The 24,796-nt window shown below is 40.8% G+C and overlaps 1 protein-coding gene across 2 annotated transcripts in view; it reads right to left on the bottom strand.

The window, feature by feature from the left end:
- The window catches only part of GRIK2 (glutamate receptor, ionotropic, kainate 2), a 918,110-nt gene that overhangs the window by 411,937 nt on the left and 481,377 nt on the right, over positions 1–24,796 (bottom strand). For both annotated transcript variants that reach the window (XM_015418620.1, XM_015418619.1), the window contains exons 7-8: positions 17,731–17,874; positions 12,334–12,441 (exon numbers count right to left, since the gene is read on the bottom strand). In XM_015418620.1, coding sequence (XP_015274106.1) covers positions 12,334–12,441; positions 17,731–17,874 — 252 coding nt within the window. The remainder of the gene's footprint in view (positions 1–12,333; positions 12,442–17,730; positions 17,875–24,796) is intronic.

The raw sequence follows: 24,796 nt of genomic DNA, 5'->3' as shown, positions 1-24,796 counted from the left end.
TATTTATCATTTATGTATCTCCTGCTGTGATACCAGGTGTAGGCATCTAAGACATTTCACAGCATAATTCAATAAGTACATTAAAATAGGCCTGAAAGAACTAATTCTTGGAGCCAATTACATAATGAAGCAGTCTCCAAAAGCTTGAGTAACTGGGGAGGGGGGGGGAAGCTAGGTATCAAAACATTATCATTATAGGTGTCTGTTGAATGAAGGGGGGGGCTTCAAAACCTGAGTTCCACCACAGAAAATGTCTCTCTTCCATAACCAACTGGTTAGTTTCCGCTGATGCAAACACCACCGGCTGCAGAAGATCTTAACATACAACTAGGTTTGCACAGATGCAGACATTCCCTCAAATACTCTAGTCTCAGGCAACTTTAAGTAGACAAGTTGGGAGGGTTGCCACCATTGTGTTGTGCCACCAACTTCGAGGTGGAAAGAACTGTTGAATCACACTCAGTTTCCCCATAAGGTTTTCAAGGTAAGGGACAAACAGAGGTGGTTTGGCACTGCCTGCCTCTGTGTAGCAACCTTGAATTTCCTTGGTAGTCTTCCATGTAAGTACTAAGGTGTCAGCAAGCTGCCAATATGTCTTTTCCATGCATATGAGATGTGTCCATCCCCCCCCCCTTCTCCTTCCCTGGACTGGCTTAGACTCTTGTGCGCATGTCCCCCCCTCACCCTCATGCGCTCATCTGCAACTGCATTCCTTTCCATATATGCTAGCAGTGCTTTGAAGAAACCATATCTGCCAAGTGTACAGGTGGTTCGCATTTGGAGGCTTTTTGCTTAGTCTATAATGAACAGTAGTGTGAGAATAGAGTAATTGTTTAATCAGCTACAACCATTGCTTTCTCAGGGTTTGGGCACGCGATGAGTCCTCAGGGCGGGCGCGGGAACCATATCTATTGGCCCATGTTATTTTAAACTAGCTTTATTATACCTGCCTCAAGCACCTTGTGTTATTCTGAACAGAGAATCTGTTCTAAGTACTTCATGGCTTCAATAAAATAACACCTTCTTGCAAGAGTGTATTTCATTGTTTGCTGTGAGTCTGACATAAGGCCCCGGTCACATGAGAGGATTTGGGCCGGGAGAGGGACGGATTGGGGGCGGAGCAAATGGGTGCGATCCCACCGCAACATCTGGGAAGCTGTGAGCACCTGTCCCCTATCCGGCCCTTCAAACGATAACCCGCAGCAAAAAAGAACCACCTACCGAAGTGGTTCTTTCTGAAAGGTCACATGAAAGCCAGCCGTGGGATCGCCGGCGCGTTCTTCTGCGGCTCCTGGCTGAACTGCGCATGCTCAGACATGCGCAGTTCAGCAGCCTCCCGTGGCTTTCTCCCCAGTCTCCCCGGCATCTGATCGTGCCGGGGAGCAATTGCACAGCAGCTCACGGGATCTGTATGATCTTGCCACCGCGTGCCTATTTTGGTGCGGCTTTTAAAAGCCGCACTTTGCCCGTCCTTTTTTTCCCTCGTGTGGCAGGGACTATTGTCTATCAATGGCTACTAGCCATGGTGACTGAGGGGAACCCCCACAATCAGAGGCACTAATCCTCTGAATCCCGGAGTCAGGAGGCAACTTCAGGGAAAGGCCTCAGCCTCTATGCCCTGTTGGCAGTCCAGAGGAACTGGTTGGCCACTGTGTGAGACAGGATGCTGGACTAGATGGATCGTTGGTCTGATCCAGCAGGACTCTTCTTATGCTCTTAGGTTCTTAACCAGTGCTGATCCTGCTTAGCTCCTGATACCTGATGAGACCGGACTAGCCTGGGCTGTCTAGGTCAAAGCAACAGTACAAATTACCATGTTTGAATATCAGTCCCATGTGAACTGATCACCCAACCTGCTTAGTTCATCCCAAATAGGCTTGCAGAAACTGTGCATATGGAAAGACACTGATCATTCAAACCAATTAATAACCATTTATGTCACTAGAGGCCACTCAGACAAACACCAAAAGGAAGATTTTTTTGTTAGAACACAGTATTTAAGACTGATTCTATATGATTTGTAACTGATTGTCTATTTAAACCATCACCTGCTGAGCAGAACTGTTACACAGCAAGAATGGGGGAGGGAATAGCAGAACTCAACTGGGCAGTCTAAAATTGTGGATGCATGAACATCCAGTTGTACCCTACAGTATGGTTAGGAAGTAATACAATGCAGCAATGTGCCGAATACCAAGAACAGTCAAACCTATTGTCAAGAAATCAGTTCCCTGTTTGCAGCCAGTGAACTGCACTGGCAGGCATTTGGGCTTCTTAAATTTTAAATAGGGATACTGCTGAATTTCCTTGTAACTTGGGTTCTTTTAAAAAGTTCAGGTATCCATTATGGTTCTTTCACAGTTGGTATGAAATCGTGGTTGTTCTTTCTTTCCTTCTTTTTTTCTGGCTAGGTTAGCAAAATCAAATTGAAATTTTGTCATTAAAATTGATGCCTTTGTGTCAGCTGCATATAAATGAAGATGCCTATTCTGCAAAGCACAAATGGTGTAAAAATGACATTAATATGGTATGAACATGATAAAGATAGAATGATGCAAAGATGGAAAAAAAGAATGGCATAAGATGGAAAATCTGCCAAAGGCAGAATGGGTGTTCCAACCATGCACAAGACTGAACAGAAATTACTACATATTTATATATCCCTATATTTAGGAATTTAAATACCCATAATGACCCAGAAATAAGCTGTTAGCCAATGAAATCTTTAAGCACTGGCAAAATAGGAGCAGAGCCAGTATGCCGTAGCAGTGAGTCAGTGTCTCTCCCCCCCCCCCTATACACACACACACACACAATACTAATAGCAAAGTTGGACAAATCTGTGGATACTTAAATTCAGTCTTAGAGCTGTGAACAGGTAAGACAGATTCTTCTACAAGCCCAAACAATGCCCCAGGTTTGCAGAAAAATCTGAAACCTAAAAAAAGAATCCTTGAGGGTTGGTATGGAAAAGTCCCCAAATGATAAAAAGAATGCCCGTAGCTTTAAAAAAAAAAAATAGAAGCCCTCAGTGGCAGTTCCTAGGCAACCACAGCATTCTATTTATTTTTATTTATTTATATTTACATTTATATCCCGCCCTACCCCGAAGGCTCAAGGCGGCTAACAAGGGCACTATGTGCCGGGTTAAAACAACTATATGTGTGTGTGTGTGTGTGTGTGTGTGTGTGTGTGTGTGTGTACACAGCAAGAATGGGGGAGGGAATAGCAGAACTCAACTGGGCAGTCTAAAATTGTGGATGCAATTGAAACTATCCTTTATGGGTAAAATAGCTCTTTTAAAGATGAATATTCTTCTGAGGTATCTATTTCTTGTTCAAAACATCCCAGTGCTGAGGAATGTTAAAGTATTTAATGAGGCTTGGTTTTAGTCAGTAAAAGGCGGGGATGGGGCTTTCAGGGTTGTTTTATTTATTTATTTATTTATTAGTTTGATTTATATCCCGCCCTCCCAAAGGCTCAGGGCGGGTCACATGCGGCGAAGCCGAGTGCAAAATACAATACAGTATATAATAAATAGAACATTTAAAATCACAATAAAACCTTCCAATAATACGGTGCTATACCTATATTAATCATCAAAGATGGGGACAACCCCCCCAGGTTTGGTGGCCAGCTGTCTCAGTAGCGTGGTCTCCCCCTACACTGTTTCAAACTTCTGCCAGGGCCCGCTTGCCCCCGTTCTTATAGGGCAGCCTTTGTGGGAGAACTAATCAGGGCCAATCCTGGCAACAACTACTGGGTGACAAAATGGTGAATGGCTGAGAAGGAGAGAATGAGCCAGGAAAATGGGAGAGAATATGGGAATTGCCAGGTAACTCAAACAGGCCTGGCCCAGTGACTGGCACAACACAACTGGGCCATAGTGTTCCCAGGGAGAGGCTGCTAGGGAAAAGGGAAGACAGAAGACAGAGGGACAAATAAAGGTAGGTTTGGTGGGAAGGAGGAAAAGAAGCAGGAAATGGGGAGAGGCTATGGGAGCCTTTGAAAAAGCAAAAGAGGAAATAGTGGAGGAGGGGGAAATGAGATATCACAGCAAGTCCTTGTGGGTTCCCACTTGGATATATATGAAACTTAACACCCACTTAACAATTCTTTTATAATTAAGGTATGGGTTTTGGGGGTAAATGGATAATTCATAGGAGGTGGTAAGAGAAGAAATATGTGCATTATTAGTATATATTATATGCTTTTGAAAGCTGGGATAATGCTACGATGATTCAGAGGTTTGAACAATAAGAGTAACTTGATAGGAACTGTAGCAATCAAACATCATCTGTCACTGAAATGTTAATTTGTCATTCAGAAGTGTAAAAGACATCAAAATAGTTGTCAAAGAAACAACTTTTTAAAATATGATTTAAAAAAACCTAGAAAATTAAAACACAACCTCCATAAACTTAAAAGAACTAAATATATACATGGTATATTCCTACACACAGTTTCTGCTTTGGCTTACAATGTGTCTAGAACTTTCCTTGTACATTTCCTCGCCTTGCCCAAAAGAATGTCTGATTCACCATCACAATTATCATGCAATTTTGACATACTAACAAATTTCTGCTGTTGGTAATTCAGATGAAGTGGCTACTTCAAATGGCCATTGAGTAACTGTCATCTTGAAGTAGGTATAAAATATCATGGTAGGACTTTCCACAAACACAGACTCTAAGCATTCTTTTCTGCTTCCCCTTAAAAATCAGATAGGACACCTGCCCTTTGAACATCCTTCAGCATTGTTTGCTGTAATTAGTTCTTTCCCCTGAATCTAGGAGGACCATGTATCATATGAGGCTGGATTGGGTTTTACTGTATTGCATAGTCTGATCAAATCTTGCCATGGAAGCTTGATGGGTGATCTTGGGCCCGTCACACACAATCAGCCTAACCTACCTCATAGGGTTGTTGTGAGGATAAAATGAAGGACAGGAGAATGTGTAAGCCACTTTGGGGGGGCCCTTGTGGAGAAAGGCAGGATATTAAAAAAGGAGAGGGGGGGTCATGGACAGGGATGGGCATGAACCTCGGTTTGCAAACCATAAACCGGCTATGTTCATCATGAATTAGGTTTGTGACAAGGTTCATTATCATGCATGTACTGGGTGGAAGGGGGAACCATCTTTTTATTACTTTGATAAATCACGGAGAGATATTAACTTCCCCTTTAACAAAGTTTTGCTGCTATACGCCTATAAAAACGTTCTAAGTCACTAACAAGAATGGATGAGAAGGAATTAAGACTGAAAAATCAGGGGTGAGAGAAAAATTAGAAATGGGGATAGATGAATGACAGATCATGAAAGGAAGAGAGCAAAATGAAGAAGAAAAATGTGGGAAAGATTTTTTGTTAGTGAAATGTAGGAAAAGACAATGAAAGGTATTTTTTGTTTTGTTTTTGTGATTGTGTTTTTATTTTGCTACCAAACACTAACAGGGCTGCCGCGTTGCAAGATGTCACTGTGCAGGAGCTGGATGGAACTAAAGAATGAGGGAAGCCATAGGCCCCTGCCACACGGCACGGCCCTAACCGGGGGCCGGCCGAACTGCGCATGTCCGAGCATGCGCAGTTCGGCTCCGGGCCGGGGTTGTGCTGGCGCAAAGTCGCGCCGGCGATCAAACGCCCGGGAAGAAGCGCCTCTTCCGTTTGAACCACCCAGGTAGGTGGTTCGGTTTGAGGCGGCTTTGGGCGGGGAAGGGGCAGTTCGGCCACGGAAGCAATACGCTTCCCAGATGTTGTGGTGTGATCGCGCCGGTTTGAGCCGGCTCCGAATTGTCCCGCTCCCGGCCCAAATCGGCTAGTGTGAACGGGACCATAGACTACTAAAGATAATGACCTTGTTCATAGGCTGGCAATAACTATAGCTTGTCCTGGCTTGTCCCTCGCGCCAGTCCTGGCTTGGTTGATGAGTTTAGCAGGATCTGAAAAGCAAGGATTACTTTCAGCCTCCCAGTAAACTTTGCAGAAAGGCTAAACTAGCAGACAGAGATACTTGTCTTTACTGTGCTCTGCCTTTTTTGTGTCCCTATTGAAAGCAGTCGGAAATTCATTAGAAAAAAATAAATACATTCCATGAATACAGCATGATATCAACTTGGTTTGGGGGCCCAGAATTTTGCCCCCTCCCAGTCCTCTCCTCAGCAACCCTGATCTGGGGCAAGTCCTGACCCATCCCTTTGTTTATAATGCATGTCTTAAGACAGCTCTTCAGCCTGATTTGGCTCTGAGTTCCGCCCCCTGGCTCTGAGTCAGACCCCTGGCTCTGAGTTCTGTTGGTAAACAGTTGCAATAGGCATTAGAATAATTCCCAACCTATATAAGGCACATTATGGTCCCTGGTAGAAGGCAGTGCAGAGTGGATGAACAAACTTCTACTCGTGTTCATTCTGAAGTGCCGGGTATAAAACATTTCATTTGGAGGAGAGAAAAAAAAATCCTACACTGCTTTGAACTGACCAGCCCACAGCCATACTGACTGGTCAAAAGAGAGACAGGTAGGTATGCTGCATCTGGCAAGAAACTGAGGCTGAAGTGGTATACTCCACTTAAATGCCCTCAGGCATCCTTCCACTCACATTCCTTGACCAACTGAGCAAGTCCTTTCCAGAAGTCATGACAAAAACTTTTCCCCATCTGAGTGGTGGGGAGGAAAATCCCTTCTCCTGTTCAGTACATTTGTAATTTAAAAAATAAACAAACCCTGACAATTTCTAGCATTTTGTCAATTTGATGTCCGGTTGCAGATAGTTTTATATCTGTTATGCAGGCATTTTACATAGCTCCCAATGTATTAAGCACTATTAAATGAGTTAACATGTTTTTATTCCATTTTCTGAATCAATACAGCTGCTAGACAAAGAATCACAATGCCCAGTACACCTGCCCCATATCTTCATAAGCTTACCATTACTTTTTAATAAATGGGTTTCAGACAATTTTCAATCTACATGACAGTTTTCCTATTAAAACCAATTTGCATTACTTTTCAAGTGAGCATTTCTGAAACATGATTTCAATGATCTACAAAATCGGAAACACATATTTTACATGCAGCATTAGTTTCAACCAGTACTTTTGAATTTCTATTGATCAAGCTTGTTTAGAAGGACTTTTACATTTATCTTCTTGAGCTGAGATTACCCAGCTGGTGTGCTATTTTATTTTCTGATTCTTCAAAAAAATTCCAGTGAGATCCTCATTATATGTTAGGATTTGTTTTCTATTTTGCACTTTCAAGGGAAGGATTCCCATTACAGATGCCAGGTGATCATCATCTAAACCAATGAGATAGAGTCTGGAGATGTTGTGCAACAGATAATGGTTGAAGTGCATTTGTATTTACTCAAATGCAAGACTAGGTTTTTTCAGGTATGTTCAGTAATATTAAAGTTTCTGCATATAGGTTTGTTTTTTTTAAGGGAAGTAGTCTTTCATTCAGGGTCACATAGACACAAGCATGGGACCTCCCCCACTATTTCTTCTTTCCCTTTCCTGAAAGCACCTATAGCTTCTCCTCTTTTCTTGCTTCCTTCTCTTCCCGTCACCCACTACCCAACCTACTTTTATCTGCCCCTCTGCCTTCAGCTTTCCCTCTTTCCTTCTCTCTAGCAGCCTCTTCCTGGGAAAACCCTGGATGAGATGTGCAGTGCCTGTGGCCAGGCCTGCGTTGAATGGTGGAGTATCTGCAAGGACTTGAGGGGAGACCTCACTTCCTCCTGCATCCCCCTCCCTACACTATTGTCTCTTTCCTTCTTCCTGGGAGCCCCCATATCCTCACTTTTGCTTGCTTCTGTTGCTTCCAACCAACAACCAACCTACCTTTTAGTTGTCCCCATCTTCAGCTATATTTATTATTTATTTGCTTCATTTATAACCTCCTTTCTCAAAGGATCTTACATTATTGTCTTCTACTCCATTTTGTTCTCACAACAACACTGTGAGGTAGGTGAATGGCCCAAGATTACCCAATGAGCTCTTAAAATAAGGTAGGGATTTGAACCCAGGTCTCCCAGAGCCTAATCAACCTCTAACCACAACACCGTGCTGGCTTTCACAAAGTGGCAAGTTGCCAGGCATGGTGACTCATGCAAGTCTGGTGGTAGCAAGTTGCCAGTGGTTGCTGCTGGGTCTGGAAGCCATGAAACATCTGTCAAAGGCTAAAACAGCCCTCAAAAGATCCCTGCCTTTTAATTATTTATTTATTTTTATTTATTGCACTTATATCCCACCCTATCCCACAGTGGGCTCAGGGCGGCTCACAACATGAATAAAATGCAATAAAACAGTTAAATAAAACAGGATGACAGCTAAAAAACATACATTACTCCAGAGCAGTCCAATCCACCTCCTGTTAGACATTAATAGGATAGTAGACAGCTATAGGCTTACTATGGGCAGGGGGGGGACTGAGATGGTAGAAACATCCACCATCTCAACCAAAGGCCTGGTGGAACAGCTCTGTTTTTCAGGCCCTGTGGGACTGTAACAGGTCCTGTGAGGCCCTTATCTCACTTGGGAGCATGTTCCACCAGGCCAGCGCAGAAACCAAGGGTTTACTAATGGAAAACAAGGCTTGAAGGCTGGCAATATTTTTTATGGTTGCTTAGTAACCCATACAATGACAACAGACAGGGCATTCAGTTCTTAACTACAGATGATTTTTTTAATTATTTACTATTATAAATGTATGTATTTATTTATAATTCAGAATTTTTCTGTAAACCTGGGGGTTTTATCAGGTTTGCAGAAACATCTAAAATGTTTGTGCTTCAAACATTCAATACTGGATTGAAAATATTCTCCACACACACATTCCCAACCTGATTTTGCCACCACCATTCCTCATCCATCATATTTGTTATATGTTTTTTAAAATAATTTAGATAGTTTTAACCCAGAAGTGTGCTGCAGGAGTTGTTTATTTTAGCCTCCCTAATTTTGCCTGGAAAACTCGGTGTTCACTGGATTAGCATCACAAATACTTTATCGTTGTTTGCTAGCACATATTTTGCCATGGTGGTGCCCTCCCACATGCCTCGCAGTTATTCAGCCCAACACAGTTGATACCCACACAAAATCCTCACAAGAGAGGCATTTCCCTTGATTATCCCACGGTAAGGCGTCTCTCTGTCATATTCCAAAAACAAAGTACGCAAGTACAAGAAGGTTGTACTGTAAATTACAAACTGAAAACACCACCTGAAGCAACAATATAAAAAAATGTGACAAGCATACAAATGTAAGAGGAGTTAACACAACAGCTGATCTTATTTTGCATCTCACACAGCAGGGGTGAGAGACATGTTGATCCTTGTTTTGAATTTGAGGCTGCTTTATAACTGAATAAAAAGGATAACACAGAAATTATGTGATGATGATCTATCTGTAATGGAGTCTGGCTGGCAATTCGTATTGTACCATGTATGTCAGCTCCCAGTTATTGTACGGCATCCCAATCTGGATTAGAGCTTTTGACCATGCTATTGAATGAGTTCAATCTAAATTTCTGCGTAAAATCATGGCCCTACCAAATTGTGTACCAAATGCGGTCATATATCTGGAAACTGGCTCTTCCCTGATGGAAACTTGTGCATGACTTACAACCTTCAAATACTGGCTACAAATGGTAACCTGGCAGAAAGAGAAAGAGAAGAAATGACCGATGGAAGATGAAAAAGATGGATAAACAAAAGGTGAAGATTCTATCGGTAAATGTGAACAGTCTGAACACACCCAAAAAAAGAAATCATATTTTTCAGCAAAAAAATAATAATAAATAAGGCAGAAGTGGTTTGTTTGCAAGAGACACATATTAAAAGTAAGGACCAAAAATACCTAATAAAAAATAAACTAGGAAAATCTTTCATTGCAGCTGATGAAAAGCAAAAAAAGAGAGGTGTTGCTATATACGCCAAAGAATTTCTAAACCCAGAGATGCTATACAATTCAGAAGATAGACGAATTCTGATAATACGTATATATATAAAAGCGAAAGGCAGCATAATTGTTAACATTTATGCCCCTAACCAAAACCAGAATGAATTTTATGGAAAAATCAGGAAAACATTTGAAGAGTTATGTGTAATCTGGGAGAACCGGGTTTGATTCCCCACTCCTCCACTTGTACCTGCTGATGTGACCTTGGGTCAGTCACAAGCTCTGGCACAGCTGTCCTTGGAAAAGGGCAGTTTGTGTCAGAGTTCTCTCAGCCCCACCCACCTCACAGGGTGTCTGTTGTGGGGAGGGGAAGGGAAAGAAGTTTGTAAGCCACTCTGGGACTCCAAGTGAAGGGTGGGGTATAAATCCAATCCTTCTTCTTCTTCTCTACCCAATTGGGTATTATACTTTAAAGCCGCTGCCTTAAGTTGGATTAAAGAATGGGTTATCTTAGAAAACACAAGATTACTGAAATTGGAGGGCCATGATTTTAAGATGGGATGGCACGCGCATTTGTGGTATCAAAAAGTAACAAAGACAAGTTTTTTCTCACAACATTTGATTAGAGACACCCTATTTAAAATTTGGGAAGAAGTCAAAAATACACATTATCAGAAGATACCACAATGGTTACCCCCCACTGAAGCATTTGTTAGACCCACACTGTTTATTAGATATCCCAAATGGAAATATCTAGACCTATTAGTCAACAGAGGTAATTTGATAACTGAAGAAGAGTTGGAAAAATATAATACTAACTTAACCTGGTGGGAAAAGACAACTCTCAAATCTAGATGGACAAAAGATAAAAATATAGGCTTTTATACCAAACCTATTGGTCTAGATAAATAATAATGAGAAACTTATAGGGAAAGTGTATAATTTCTTATTAGAGTATAATATGCAAGACGAATGGGTTCAACCTCAAATGGTAAAGTGGGCACAATACATTGGGTGAAATATAGAATTAGAAAAATGGAGGAAAATATGGTTTAGGAATATAAGATATATCAAAATAAGTAACTATAGGGAAAATAATATAAAGATGTTTTCTATGTGGCACATAACACCAGAAAGACTTAATAAATATAATAAGAATATATCCAAAAATTGTTGAAAGTGCAAGTCAAATACTGGTACTTTTTTCCATGTTTGGTGGGTTTGTAAAAAAGTGAAGACGTTTTGGAATGTCATAAAAGGAGTCCTAGAAGAGATTTTAGACATAGGTATTGGACTGTTAAATGTTATACCTGAAGTATACAAGAAAAATGAAATTTATATAATTATGCATATTTTAGTTACGGCAAGAATACTATTTGCGAGGTATTGGAAAAATGAAAATACTCCAATGAAAGAAGAATTTATATGTAAACTAATGGATATTGCCAAATTGGAAAAATTCACTTTTACCATTCAGGGCAAAAGTGGAAAAGAATATGATAAAACCTGGGCTAAAGTGTATAAATGGCTACTAAATATAAAAGGGGATAAATAGTGTGACTGTATTAAGACTGGAAACGGAATACTGGAAGACTTTCTGTAACCATTATGTTGAAACGTGTGTATATTTGTTTTATTCATTAAAATTTGGAAAATTTAAAAAAAAATTGTATGCTTGTCACATTTTTTTCATATTGTTGCTTTAGGCAGTGTTTTCAATTCATAGTTTTACAACACTCCCAGATTTTTATATACCTTCTTGTACTTGTGTACCTTGTTTGTTTGTTTTTAATTTATTGAGGGTGTTCCTTGTGGCCCATTGTCTTCCTGCCTGACTCTGAAAGCTGAGCATGTTCCTGTCAATTGGATTTACATGTTTTCATGCTGCTACACAGAAACCATAGTTTAATCCAGGCAGTTCTAACTAAGCATCAGCATGATATATGTTGCCAACTGATAAACAATGTAAAAGCAGCACATTAACATAGATGGTTTAAAAAAGAGACAGAGAAACCTGTCCATGATGACCATGGGACATACATCCTCCAAATAAGTAAGCAAAGCAGCTATCTGGCCTGCCACCATGCTTCCACAGCAGAAATGCAAAACTAATCAAAATGCTAGTTATTTTGAGTTGCAAGCAAATTTTAATTTCTGGTGTTCCAAACATGTTTGTTTATTTTATAACACTGATACATTATGTACTATTTATATTTAATTGATATAAAAATAACGTTTAAAATGTATATACATTTAAGAGCAAAGTTTTGACCCAAGGCAACAGAAACCGCATACAAAGACTCACAGTCTGATTTCTACAACACAAAAAAAATGCAATATGGATTTTTGAGGTGAAGCAGTGGGGCTGCAAAATTTGGTAGCTTCTTTAAACATTACATGTAAGTCACAGAGCAAACAGACAAAAGTTTTCCAAGTACCTTTTCAAGACCTTCCTCCTTTAGGCTTATCACATCTAAATCAAAATCAGTTCTCAAGCCATTGGTTTTGTTGAATGTTATCCTGCCAGTGAGGCCTTCCCAGTGAGCCTGTGAAAGAAAAGGAGAGGGGGGGGGGCATATTTAAACAATGTGAGAAGCAGCAGAAGAAATCAACATGATCCAAAATGGAAATATTAATAATTCATTAAGTTTAAATAATTTTCCTTGGGGCTGATTAAGAAAAAAAATCGTATTCAGTTCATGGACTAGCAGCTTTTCTTTTATAAATATATATGAATTAAACCAATTTTTCGATTTAATCCCAATATACAATTCTTTAATAGCTTTCCATTTTCACATGCACAGAAAAACATATTGTGCTTAGGCTGCTCAGAGGCTGACATTTGGAGTTTTTACTTTAGTCCCTCTTCAGGCAGTAGGAATTTATTGCTGATTATGACTATCTTGTAAATAAGGCCTGTGGCATTGAGTCACTTTGGTTCCTACTGTGGCAACACACACCAATGTGATATGCAATAATGGGACTTTCATTTTGAGTAACACAATCTCTTGGTTAATTCTTGTATGCAATACAATTCTGAAGATGGAAGGGCAAAACTATTGTACTGGGATGCTTATTTATGAGAACTGAAAATACAGGTAGCCATTTGGCAATACTATGGGGATGTGGTTGATGCCTCTGTTCTAATTTCAAGAGAGGGAGTTAATATCAATGCAAAGCAGTAAGGAAACTAGTGGGGGGGAAAGGATGGGTTTTACAAGTACAAAATTACAATTTTGAAGGTGCTGCTCGTCCATTTGCACAACAGGTACACCAAAGATCTTAGCATTTGCTTGAGTACTGTAGTCTGTTACCAGTGGCAGCAATAAGATATTTTCCCTAAGACATTATTGATTCCACACAAACCCTGAGCTCTTGTTTACTTAGCTTTCAAGAAATAGTTTTGTTTATTTATTTTGCAATTCCAACAGGGACCTCCTGCCTTTTTATTGAGCACAATTTGACAATAACCTGGCCAAGACTGGTATATTAGTACTATGACTAGTTGGAATAAGACATCTGCACCCAGAATCAAATGGCCAGTATAGTACTACTGAGACATATCTAGCCAATGAGGGCCTAATTACTGTTCGCTTGTGGATCTATCAGTGTTAAAGTTCTGTCTTCTACCTTACCAGAAAAGCATAGCAGTATAGTGAGTTACAGGAAAACACTCCTAAACTAGTGTTGAATAAACTCTTGCAGTTATGAGAGTTCTTGGAGAACAGTCAAGAAAAAAAAAATCCCCTTACAGTTCTAAACTGAATTATAATGTTCAGTCAGGCATTTATTATGGCAACAAGCCATAGAACACACATGCTTAAATATAACATTCATAACATTCATATAACTGAATTTAGGACAGTAAAATAAAACTCTATACAAATACAGCTGAGCATAATAAAGTAAAAGAAGAACATAAAACAGAGACTATTAGGCAACTATTATTATATATTTGATCGTGTATTTCAGATGCAGTAGCATGCTACCCAAAATTTTGCCACAGTTTCAGCAATTGTCCGGTTCCCATCAATTAACAATCATTTACACTGCTCAGCACCTGATTGTCCCACCATATCTGTTATAAGAGGAGTAATATATTTGTCACGGATCTTGTTATACCAGTTACATCTGAGCATCATGTACTCAATAGTTTCTATCTCTGCTGAGCCGCATCGATAAAGTCTATATTCAGTGGGGATCCTTTTGAATCTGCCCTCAAGCATCGCAGAGGGGAAAGCCTCACATCTGGCTAATGTGAAGGTTTTCCTAAACTTGTGAGTATCAAGCTGTGATAAATAGGATATGGGTTGCAAGTGGTATTTGACAGAATCTTGGGCTCTAAACTTAGGACAACCGGCGAGATCTGTCTGTCTCTCCATGTCCATCATTCTCTGTTTTAGGGCTGATTTTGCTACATCCCAATGCATACTCAAAATCGCTTGGGGGGGAAAACCAAGAGCATATAATTTATATATCTCAGACAGGATTGAATGTTGTCTGACAGTAACAAGTGGGTTATTCCCTGAGGATGGAAATTTAGTTTAAGCCAATACTAGAGTGAAGCTAAAGTAATTTTGGCTTCCACTGATATAGCCCCTGCCTCTAGATGGATCAGTGTATTCGATACACACCTCAGGACCTGAAGAACTGCTCTGAGAAATTTGGACTGAACTCGCTCTAAGGGGGCAAAACTAGAGGAAGGAGGCCCAATAAAAGTGCCATAGAGCATCTGTCCAACTGCCTTTGCTTGAAAGAGTTTTTGGGCAGCTGGCACATAATAAGCCCCTTTGGTGCGATAGAACTTAAGAATAGCATTGGCTGTTCTTTCACCTTGGGAGGCAACATACTGTATATGGGCTTTCCTAGCCCCATTTGATTGAAGGACCATACCTAAGTATTTAAAGCAGAAAACCTGCTCTAATGAGTACCCATTTACAGACCAGATTCTTTTCTTTTGTCTGGCCCCATAACCTTGGTTTTTTGAAAATTTATTGTTAGTTCCTTATTGTTCCAAAAGTCTGCAAACTTACTGAGAGCTCTTCTGAGGTCAACTGCTGTTCTAGCTAAGATGACAGGCATCGTCGGCATACAGTAAGAGACACATGCTGTTGTTGAAGTTTTGGTGGATGTAAACTGGGGGAGTCCAAGTAACTTACTATATCATTAATATATAGATTAAACAGGGAAGGGGCTGGTACGCAACCCTGCCTAACTCCCCTATAGGTGTTAATAGGGTCTGATAGATTTCCTTTCCTGTTAAGCCTAACCTGCAAATGGGTGTTATCATGAAGAGCCCGCAACAAAAAGAGAAGCCTTCTATGAATTGAGGAAGCTTTTAAGCCGGCCCACAATTTCGGCCTCGATATTGAATCAAAAGCCGCTTTCAAGTGAATGAAAGCAGCAAAAAGCGAATTAGGACCTTTAGCAGCGTATTTTTCTATAAGGTGTTGAATTGTAAGGCAATGGTCTAAAGTGGATCTAAATTCTCTAAAACCAGCTTGCTCTGTCACAATCACATTTTCTTGGATCAGCCAATCCTCAAGCTTTACCAGAAGGTGTTTAGCATATAACTTGCTACATATATTTAAAAGGCTAATAGGCCGATAATTTGCGGGCTCTTCTCTTGCGCCCCTTTTGAATATGGGGACCACTATTGCCGTATTCCACTATGAGGGGATAAGGCCTGAAGAGTCTATAAAAGTGAAAAGGGCTGCAAGGAAGGGTGCCCACCAATCAATATTTTCTTTAAAAAATTCAGGTGGCAGTCCGTCAAACCCTGGAGCCTTAGCAGATTTTAATTGCACAATATAGGATTTATTTCCTCTTGAGAAACTGGTGGCCAGGAAGGCAAGTCCTCAAAATCAGCAGTTGTCACTGGGGTTAAGGGAGAATCTTTATACAATTGGGGGATCAGTTAAAAACATAAAACAAAGGTAACAATCCACAGATCTTACAGCTAAGCATGCCTCCCCAAACACTGATTTTTAAGGCTCCAAAGAACTGAAGGAAAAAGCTTCAAATTCTTGTTGGCAGGGTGGGTGGGAAGGAACTGAGTTTCTCTAATCAGCTTTTGAGACGACATACTCCCCAAATCCAATGGTGTGAGGTTTTTTATTATAGTTCTCTTTGTTCCTCAGTATTAAATGGGGGGAAAAGTTCTGCCTGAGCTGTGATTATGTGAGGACCCTACCCCCTCCTCCTCCAGCTGAGACCCCCTTAGTTAGTGGAGTCCCCCTCTTATTAATTGCTTTAATGGGCACCCCCTTAAAACTTGGGGAGTCTCATAAATACATCTCAATACAGCCATGACATTGGAAAATCCCAGGGAAGACGAGGAAGAGTGTGCTGACATTACAAACTGATTAGGCTTGTATACCGCCCTTCCCACAAGCAGGTTCAGGGCGGTTCACAAGTCCATATAAATACATATAAATGATGTCAAACAATTTAAAATCCAACCTTAAAGTCTAACAACTACATGGTGCCTTAACACAGATTTCTGAACCCCCATTTTACAATTAACATGAGAAGGGGAGGAAAGGGTGAAAAGCAGCTAGCAGCCAGAGAGTTGTTAAACTGCTGCAACTATTAAAAACCTGTTTAAAAAATGCTGCTGTCCTCAACTTATTGGGTTTTGGCAGTGCCACAGTGGCACTGGTTCTGCTGGCCACATTGCACTGGTTCTGCTGCTGGCCTTGCAAACATGCCCCCTTCACTTTCTACTGCAGAGATTCTCTGGGGCATTCTGCTGGGCTTGTATTGCCTTGCTATTTTCCCTCATTGGAAACAATGGAGGATGGGGGCAACCTCTTCGGGTGCCCATAGAATTGGACTCCCTGGTCCAATCTTTTTGAAACTTGGGTTTCCTTTTTGAGAGAGGCTCTAGTAACTACACTGCAAATTTGGTGCCTCTACTTCAAACTACCCCCCCCCCGCCTACTGAATATACCCTTAGAGATTTGCCATTGACTATATTGGCCCCATGGGGCTGCGATGGGCTGAGCTGCAGACCAGAAGGTCAGTAGTTCAGCAGTTCAAGACCTGAGTGCTGAATGACAGAGTGAGCTCCAGTCTCTGGTCCCAGCTCCTGCCAACCAGCAGTTCGAAAGCAAGAAACTGCAAGTAGATAAATAGATACCGCTTCGGTGGGAAGGTAACAGCATTCCGTGTGCCTCGGCATCTAGTCATGCAGGCCACATGACCACAGAAATGTCATTGGACAGCACTGGCTCTTCGGCTTGGAAACGGAGATGAACACCGCCTCCCTAGAGTCAAATTTGACTGGCTTTCGAGCAAGGGAAACCTTTACCTTTACCTATATTGGCACCATAGGGTATAACAGAGCCAAATAATAGCTAAATAAAGCTGAATAGTATTCAGGAATCCCGATTTGGCTACCAAATACATGCTCTGATTTGGTATTTGGCTTAATAAATACCCCCAAAATGCTGAAAAGGTATTATTCAGGTATTTATTCAGCTTGGTAAATACCGAATGCACATCCCTAATCAGAAGCTTCGATAACATGGGAAGCATATGGACACATTTCTGTCTTAAAGAAGGAATGAAACTGCATCATGCAATTCCTACAATTTATTGTTATGATTACTCACAAGTTATATCTCCAAGAAAAACATTTCCTGTTATGTATTTGTGACTCAGATTATTACAACTTTTGTGCCTATTTTTATACAATATTTCAGTGTGGACTGTCAGTGAACACACATATTTATCTTGACCAAACTCTCATTCCAAGAGGCATTGTAGATTTGAGTATCAACAAATGGAGGGCATAGAAATGCAAGCCGGAGTACATTTTGTTAGTGACATACCTCTTTAATGAGATTCATAAAGCGGGTCCCAAAGCGCCAAGGCTTGTGCCGATTACACTGTAATGAACTGACAGTCATCTGTGGGAACTGCTGGACAGCCACCGACACCACATGAACGGCATCATACATTAAAGCAGCATCCGTCTGAAATTAGAATGTAATCGACACTGTGAAAATGTCTCGTTGAAAGAGCATGACAGATAGCAGGCATGGGGAGGGAAACAAATCCTTCTTGCCTCTCATTGTGAGATTTGGTGGAGAGAATAATATGATTTACTGAAGAGAGCTTATTAAACAAAACAATGCTACAAAGAAATGGCTGCAAGTTACAATCACCTTGTCAGAGGTTGGTATGTTGAAAATTCAAAAGGCTCCTCCCACCAACAAGCAGAGTAAGGTGAAGAAAAGAAGAACAATAGGTTTAATTAAGGAAGATCTATTGGCTGTGTTTCTCCCTTTATCTCTCTTGCCCAAGCAACCCCCCAAATGTTGACAAAAGACAGGAGAAAGTGGGTTCAACTAGTTTTTATTTATTTAACATTATTTAAATTAAATAGATGGCTGATCTATGTCACTGCTTATTTCATAAAGCTGATGATTTTGAGGATGGGCTGTGCTAGGCATCCACCTGATCTGATTTTTGGACAGATCCATCCTGGATCCAAACTTAGCTGGCACTTCCACCAGCCTTGCTTGTCACCACCTGCATATCTGTACATGCAGAGAGGTGTCAGGCTTCATCCCTCTCCCCTACCAGGTTCAAAAGATGCCACTCATTGCCAAGGGCACTCCTTCATCGCACACCCAGCCACAGGGTACATGATGGCCTCTTCTGGACACCCCCCTATCATATTAGATGTCTCAGTTTAGACCTACCTATCCTGAGCAACTCACCCCTTTCCCGCCAAATAGTCAAGGCCTAACCAGTTTTACAACCAGCAAGTTTTCTCTATAGTGTCTGTGAATACTGTCCCCCTCCAGTTTTCTCAGCCTGTTCCTGACATAGCCTTCAGAAATCGGTGTTGTCAGATATAGTATGGCTCTCAGTTGTTAATGCAATCTATAGCCAGCTGCTACATCAGTTTCTGTATTCTACTCAAAATATCTTAATGTTTCATCCTGAAATGCACATTCAAAAAGTAACTGTTCAGAATCATTGCTGTACTCTTAAGTTACAAACCAGAAGCTCATTATTAGTTTATTATATTATACCTCAGACACACACTTAGACAATCCGTACATCCATGCACATATACCCACACATCCATGTAATATGCAGTACAAAGTGCTGAAGAATTCTATGCTATCTATGAATAATCTTTATTTCACAGATTTGACTACTCCTGGAGAAGTGCCCTGATGTCTTTTTTTGTGTGTGTCTACACCACTGGCCATGTTAAGAGTTTTCAATCTCTTTTTCAATAAAGAAACCTATGAATTCAGCTGTTATAGTTTAAATAACAATTCTTATTTTGGATACATATAGTATCTAGGCTTTCCTAGTATTTTAAAAGGGGTTTTCAGTTGTTTACAGTACATATAGAACAGTGTATTTTTTTGATAATAACCACATACACCTACAAAACCCAGAAAGTTTCTCATCATCTCATGAAAGGTTATCAACTGTTTACAATACACTTAGAACACAATATACTTTTTATAATAGGTACTTACACCAAGGCAGAACACAGACACTACAAGGTTTTTATATTTTGTAAAGATGGGATTTTTTTTAAAAAAAAGATGTCATAAATGTCATTAAAGGAACTGCAATCTATTATATAGGACTCAGTAGCTGCAACTGTTAAAGCTGAAGTCACAACAGCAGCCCAAGAGGCAGTATCTGCTGCCGTAGAACCAATGCAGACTAAATTGGATTTCTCAAATCGAAGAAATGCAGAAGCAGCTTATAGAAAATAAACAAAAAATTGTTGATCTAACTAAAGCAACAAATCAGATGGAAGATAAATCAGAGAAGATTGAAACTAAACTAGAAGCAGTGACTTCAAAACAGAGCTCCATGAAACAAGAGCTCATTAAATTAGAATTGGATAAAGCAGCTTAGATTCCAAAATATTCTAGAATTTTTTTAAAAAAAATCTTTATTTCAATGTATGACCAAATAAGGCATAATGTAGAAATCCATGAAAACTTCTGTAACCTTTTTTTTTAACCGAACTACAGCAGCAGGTGCAATCTAGGTAACTCCGGGTAACTCAGAGAAGGCTGCAGACCTTGGACAGTAACTGACAATAGACAAGACTAACCGGGCAATTAATACACATTCCTTAATGTGAATATTTTCAGAGAAGGGCATATTTGTATTCTTTGAAGATATAATCAAGGACTAAAATAACTTTGAGAACGTTATTATATTAAAAACATATTTTGTCAGAGAAATTAAAATCCGCCATGCCTTAAGTAAAAATGAAATCTGAACTAAAGAAAGCAACATATAGATTTTTAAGAATGAAATTTAATGTTATATATTATAGGGAAGGCAGAGAATTGAAACCCTCTGAGCCAGGTGAATAAAACATGGGCTGAGCATTTGCCCCTTTTCTTTGTTGCAGGTAAATTAAAAGATGAGGATTACTTGAGGAATAAGCCTAAAGCAAGAGCCAAAGGGGTCCCTTAGCCTGTGACTCGCAGCCCTGTGGCCTGTTTGAGCCATACTAGAAGAATCAGCAAGAATCCAGGATGCCCTCATATCTCATCACTATTTTTATGTGTGATGGGGCCTAGTGAGGCCTCCATTTTTCTTTAAATTTGTGTTGTTTGTTTGCCTTGCTTTCTAAGCTGCTTTGAATATTCAGAGAGAGAGAAAGATGGGATAGAAATGAACTCCCCCTTGCTCAAATTGTAAGTTGATCCTAAATTACAAGTGTCATCTTTGAACACTCAGAATTAGCTCACTTGTAGGAGATTGCAAATATTGCACTGCAGCTTGAGAACTGTGCTCTGAATGCTGGCAATGACATTATATTGCCAATGCAATCATTCAACTCTCTGAGTACACTATGTGACCCATGCCTCATTCCATGATGAGTGTGTACCAACAGTGACTTGCCAGCTGCCTGACATGATGGTTATATAGTATGATGATGAATACTGATGACTGTGCAGCGCAAAAACAAAACATAAACATAAAACAGAGCTTATTTTAAAACATACAAGCAATGTGAGAACATGGAGAACTAACTTGAGAGAAAAATGGGCACTACAAGCATGGACATTTACTTTCTGAACGGCCTTATCTGTAGGAAATACAGCCGCACTAGTATATTTTTTTATGCATGCAAATATTTCTTTCACTGTTCTGGGGAAAAATCTGAGGTCCAGAACACACCACAGGGACTCAGTTGAAAGCTGCTTCCATGTAAATGGTGAACCCTCTTCTGGGCCACAGTAGTTAGTATTCAGTGCCTTTCCATATATGGAGGTGTATCCCACTTGAGATCAGGGCCCTGTGGGACCTATTAAAGTTCTGCAGGGCCTGCAAAATGGAGCTGTTCCACCAGGCATTTGATTGAGGCGATGGACATCCAATCACATGGCCTCCCCTGCACAGTGGCCCTATAAAGTGGCCCAACTGAAACTGTCTATGATTACCATCTATCAACTGAGGGACTTTACAGAAAGTTATGTCACCTTTTAGTTTAATTTTAATTACTAATTTTAATATATTTTAAATTTTATTAGTCATATTGTAAATGAAGTTTTATTATAACTGAAATTGTGATGTTACTCGCCCTGAGCCTGTGTGTGGGGAGGGCAAGATACAAATGTGATTAATAAATAATTAAAAATTAATTATTAAATAATTAAAAATAAAATTCACAGTAGATCTATTTCACATATTGTGTCGGAATTTTGCAGACAGAAAGAAGATCCAAAGACATCTTATAGCTTGCATAAGCATAACATGTCTATAGCGCCCAGATATTATAGTATGCTATGAACTCTGCACAAACTCTTTTTAAACAGCACAAACTCATGGTTCTCTCTGGATACAGACCATTGTTTTGAACAATTTACTGCATAAGCATTGTTCACAAGTTATAGCGAATACTCATATAATCTATGTAGAGTGCATGACTGATTATTCTTTATATGTGAGCTGAGTACCTTTCATGTTGCATTCAATATATATGCAGTTGAATGTGTGATTTAAATTCTACTTTAATGCAGGTGCTGGGTTCCAGTGTCATTTGAAAGTAAATGCATGTTGGCTCTTCCTTACAAATGTATGTACATGCATACATGCAGCTTATATGTGCATTTACTATAACGTGAACAGGGCTACAGAGTACCACCATCATCCTTGCCCTTTCACATTCCTGGCAACTACTGGCAGGGTCATAGAAAATGCACAACATGACGATGGGAATCCAGGATATTATATATTTTAATACAGCGTGGATGGGGTAGGGATGATTTTCCTTGAAGAAGAGCAGTTTCAGGTAGCTTTCCCATGGTAAGTGTAATGTATGTTCCTGACCTTTTGTTCCAGAACTAAGAAATCAGTTTTAATAATCTAGGCCAGGGATATGAACTCTGTGCCACCCATTCAAGATGTCTTAGTTAAGAAGAATTTGTTTCTGCTCCTCATTGATGAAATTAGTGAGCTGTGAAATGAGTTCATTATTGATGGGAAACCTGGAAATTATCGCAATCGTCATAATGCAATATAATACAGATTGAACTTCCATAGATCCTTTCATGCAAATGAATCCCAGCTCACTTTTGCATAAAAATGCAAAAGTACTCTCTGCTGTTACAGATCACAAACTGGTGCTAAAAGAAAACATAAGTTTAGATGAAAATGAGTCTCCTGTGGAGGCATTTCAAAAACAAAACAGAAATAAATCTCAGGTTGAAATAGCTAGAAGAACAGCATCATGTAACTTCCAAAACATCTCGTGTTGCACTTATGTTTTAACTTCAGTCAAAACATCAGAGAGCCCAAATTGTTCAGTGATTCATAATTTAAAAATGCTTTAAAGGCCAATTTGATATCTTCATAGCAGACAATATCATATAGTCTGATAACTGTGGCCACATCTGTGGATAGTTAATTATGCGTATCAGAGTCATCTTGACAGAAAACAGATATTTTTTCAAACTCAGGGGACATCCCCTAGACTTGGAGAAAAATCAGAAAAGTTACAAACCGTGGGTGGGAGGTTAAATTCCCCCCCCCCCAAGGACAGGAATGTTGTCTGTGCACATGTACAGGGGGGAAGGAGGAACCTCCCAGGCTGGTGAGGAGGCAGACCAGGAGCTGCTGGGGCTGCTGCTCCCCCTCACCCACCTGAGTCCGGTGGTGGCACAGCTGTGGGTGGACAGGCAGGGGAAGAGGAACAGGAGCTTCTGAGCAAGCAGGGGAAGGGGGGAATGATAGGCAGCGGTGACACTGGAAACAGGCCAGCTGAGAAGTGGAGGAGAGCAGGACAAGTGGACCCGGCAGACAGAGCTGTAGCAGTGACAAGAAGGGAGGAGAAGCAGAGCAGCAGGCAGGAGACCTGGTGAGTGAAGGACAGATGGGTTGGCAGATTGGAAAGAGGGGTGGGGGGAGTGCAGGCATAGCAGTAGAGAGGGTGACAGATTTATTTATCGCATTTATATCCCGCCCATCCCATAAACAGGCTCAGGGCGGTTACAACATTTCAATAAATACAATAAAAAATTAAAACACATTGTAAACATATAAAATCAACAACCATAGTTTGCTGTAGGGAGAATCCGGTCCATTGATGTAGCTGGCAGGTAGGACACGGAGGGGGAGGGGCAGACAAGTGAGCAAAAATCCCTCTCCCTGTGAGTTTGCTGTGAGAGAGCTAAGGGTGAGCCAGAAAAGGTGGGGAATGATGGGATCCCTGTCTTCCCTGGAAAAACAGGGGGGAGGGACAAGGGCTGAATGACTGACAAAGAAGAAGGGGTAGGAGGGGACTGAAAGTGAGGGGGCATGAGTGACAGAAAAGAATGGATGGGGGAGACAAAAAGCGAGGGATGTGAATTACAAGGAAAAAGGGATGGGGCAGACAGAAAGTGAGGGGAGGAATGAAAGACAGGAAAGAAGAGGTGGGAAAGAGATGAGGAAGGCAAGGTGAGGGGATGGGATGGGATGCCTCATCCCTGCAAGTTCTTGCGGGTCCCTGCTGGTATCTCCTGAAGATTGTCATGATAAGCTGAGTCTGCCTTGCAAAAAGTTAAGATTTTGTGGTAGCATCTTCTGTAAACTACAGGAGTCTAGACAACACTCTTCTCAGAAAAACCATAACATAAAGCATGGCATACTTTTCTGGCCCAGAAGACCAAAACAAAAAAATAATACCCCAAAAACCTAACTCAGTAACAGGAGGTACTGATTACAGGCAGTCGTTATCAACAGGTACACAAGGCTTGATTCAAAAATATGCTAAAATAAGCATTCTGTCCCAGTCATCCTTATTCTATTTTCAAGATGTTTTTGTGTGTGTGCGAATACTTATTTCCACCACTCTCCCCCAACAGTTTTTCCTACATAGTCAGTAGACTTCCTGGGTTTGTAGAAAAATCCAAAAATTAAAAAAATCCCTTCAGGGACGGCTGAATTCCCCCCAAAACCTTTTGAAATGGCCTCTGCAGGGATCTGCTTCACGCATCAACTGTGAGAGATTAGAATGTTGGGGGCAGGGGGGGGCTTCTAACTGGCTCTGTCAGTAGAAGGTTGTGGGAAGGGCCCTTTCCAGGCCTCTTTTGTCCTTTCAGAGAGGGAGGGAGCCTTAGGGCCAGGCCTCACAAGAGTTGCCAGTGCCAGGCTGGGGGATGTCTAGAGATTTTGTGGTGGACTCTAAGGAGGGCTGGGTTTGGGAAGGGAGAGGCCTCAGCTGGGTATAATGCCACAGAGTCCACCCTCCAAAGCAGCCATTTTCTGCAGGGAGACAGACCTCTGCTGTCTAGAGTCCAGTTGTAATTCTGGGGGGTCTCCAGGTCCCATTTGGAGGTTGGCAACTCTAGGCCTGGCAGCAGTCTAGGGTTGCCAGGTCCCCCCTGATTTGCATGACTCACCTAGCCTCAGCTG

Source organism: Gekko japonicus, unplaced genomic scaffold, assembly GCF_001447785.1.
Source record: "Gekko japonicus isolate JY-2015 unplaced genomic scaffold, Gekko_japonicus_V1.1 scaffold464, whole genome shotgun sequence".
NCBI classification, from domain to species: domain Eukaryota; kingdom Metazoa; phylum Chordata; class Lepidosauria; order Squamata; family Gekkonidae; genus Gekko; species Gekko japonicus.
Note: the sequence above shows the minus strand (reverse complement) of the source record. Positions and strands in the feature narration are given on the sequence as shown.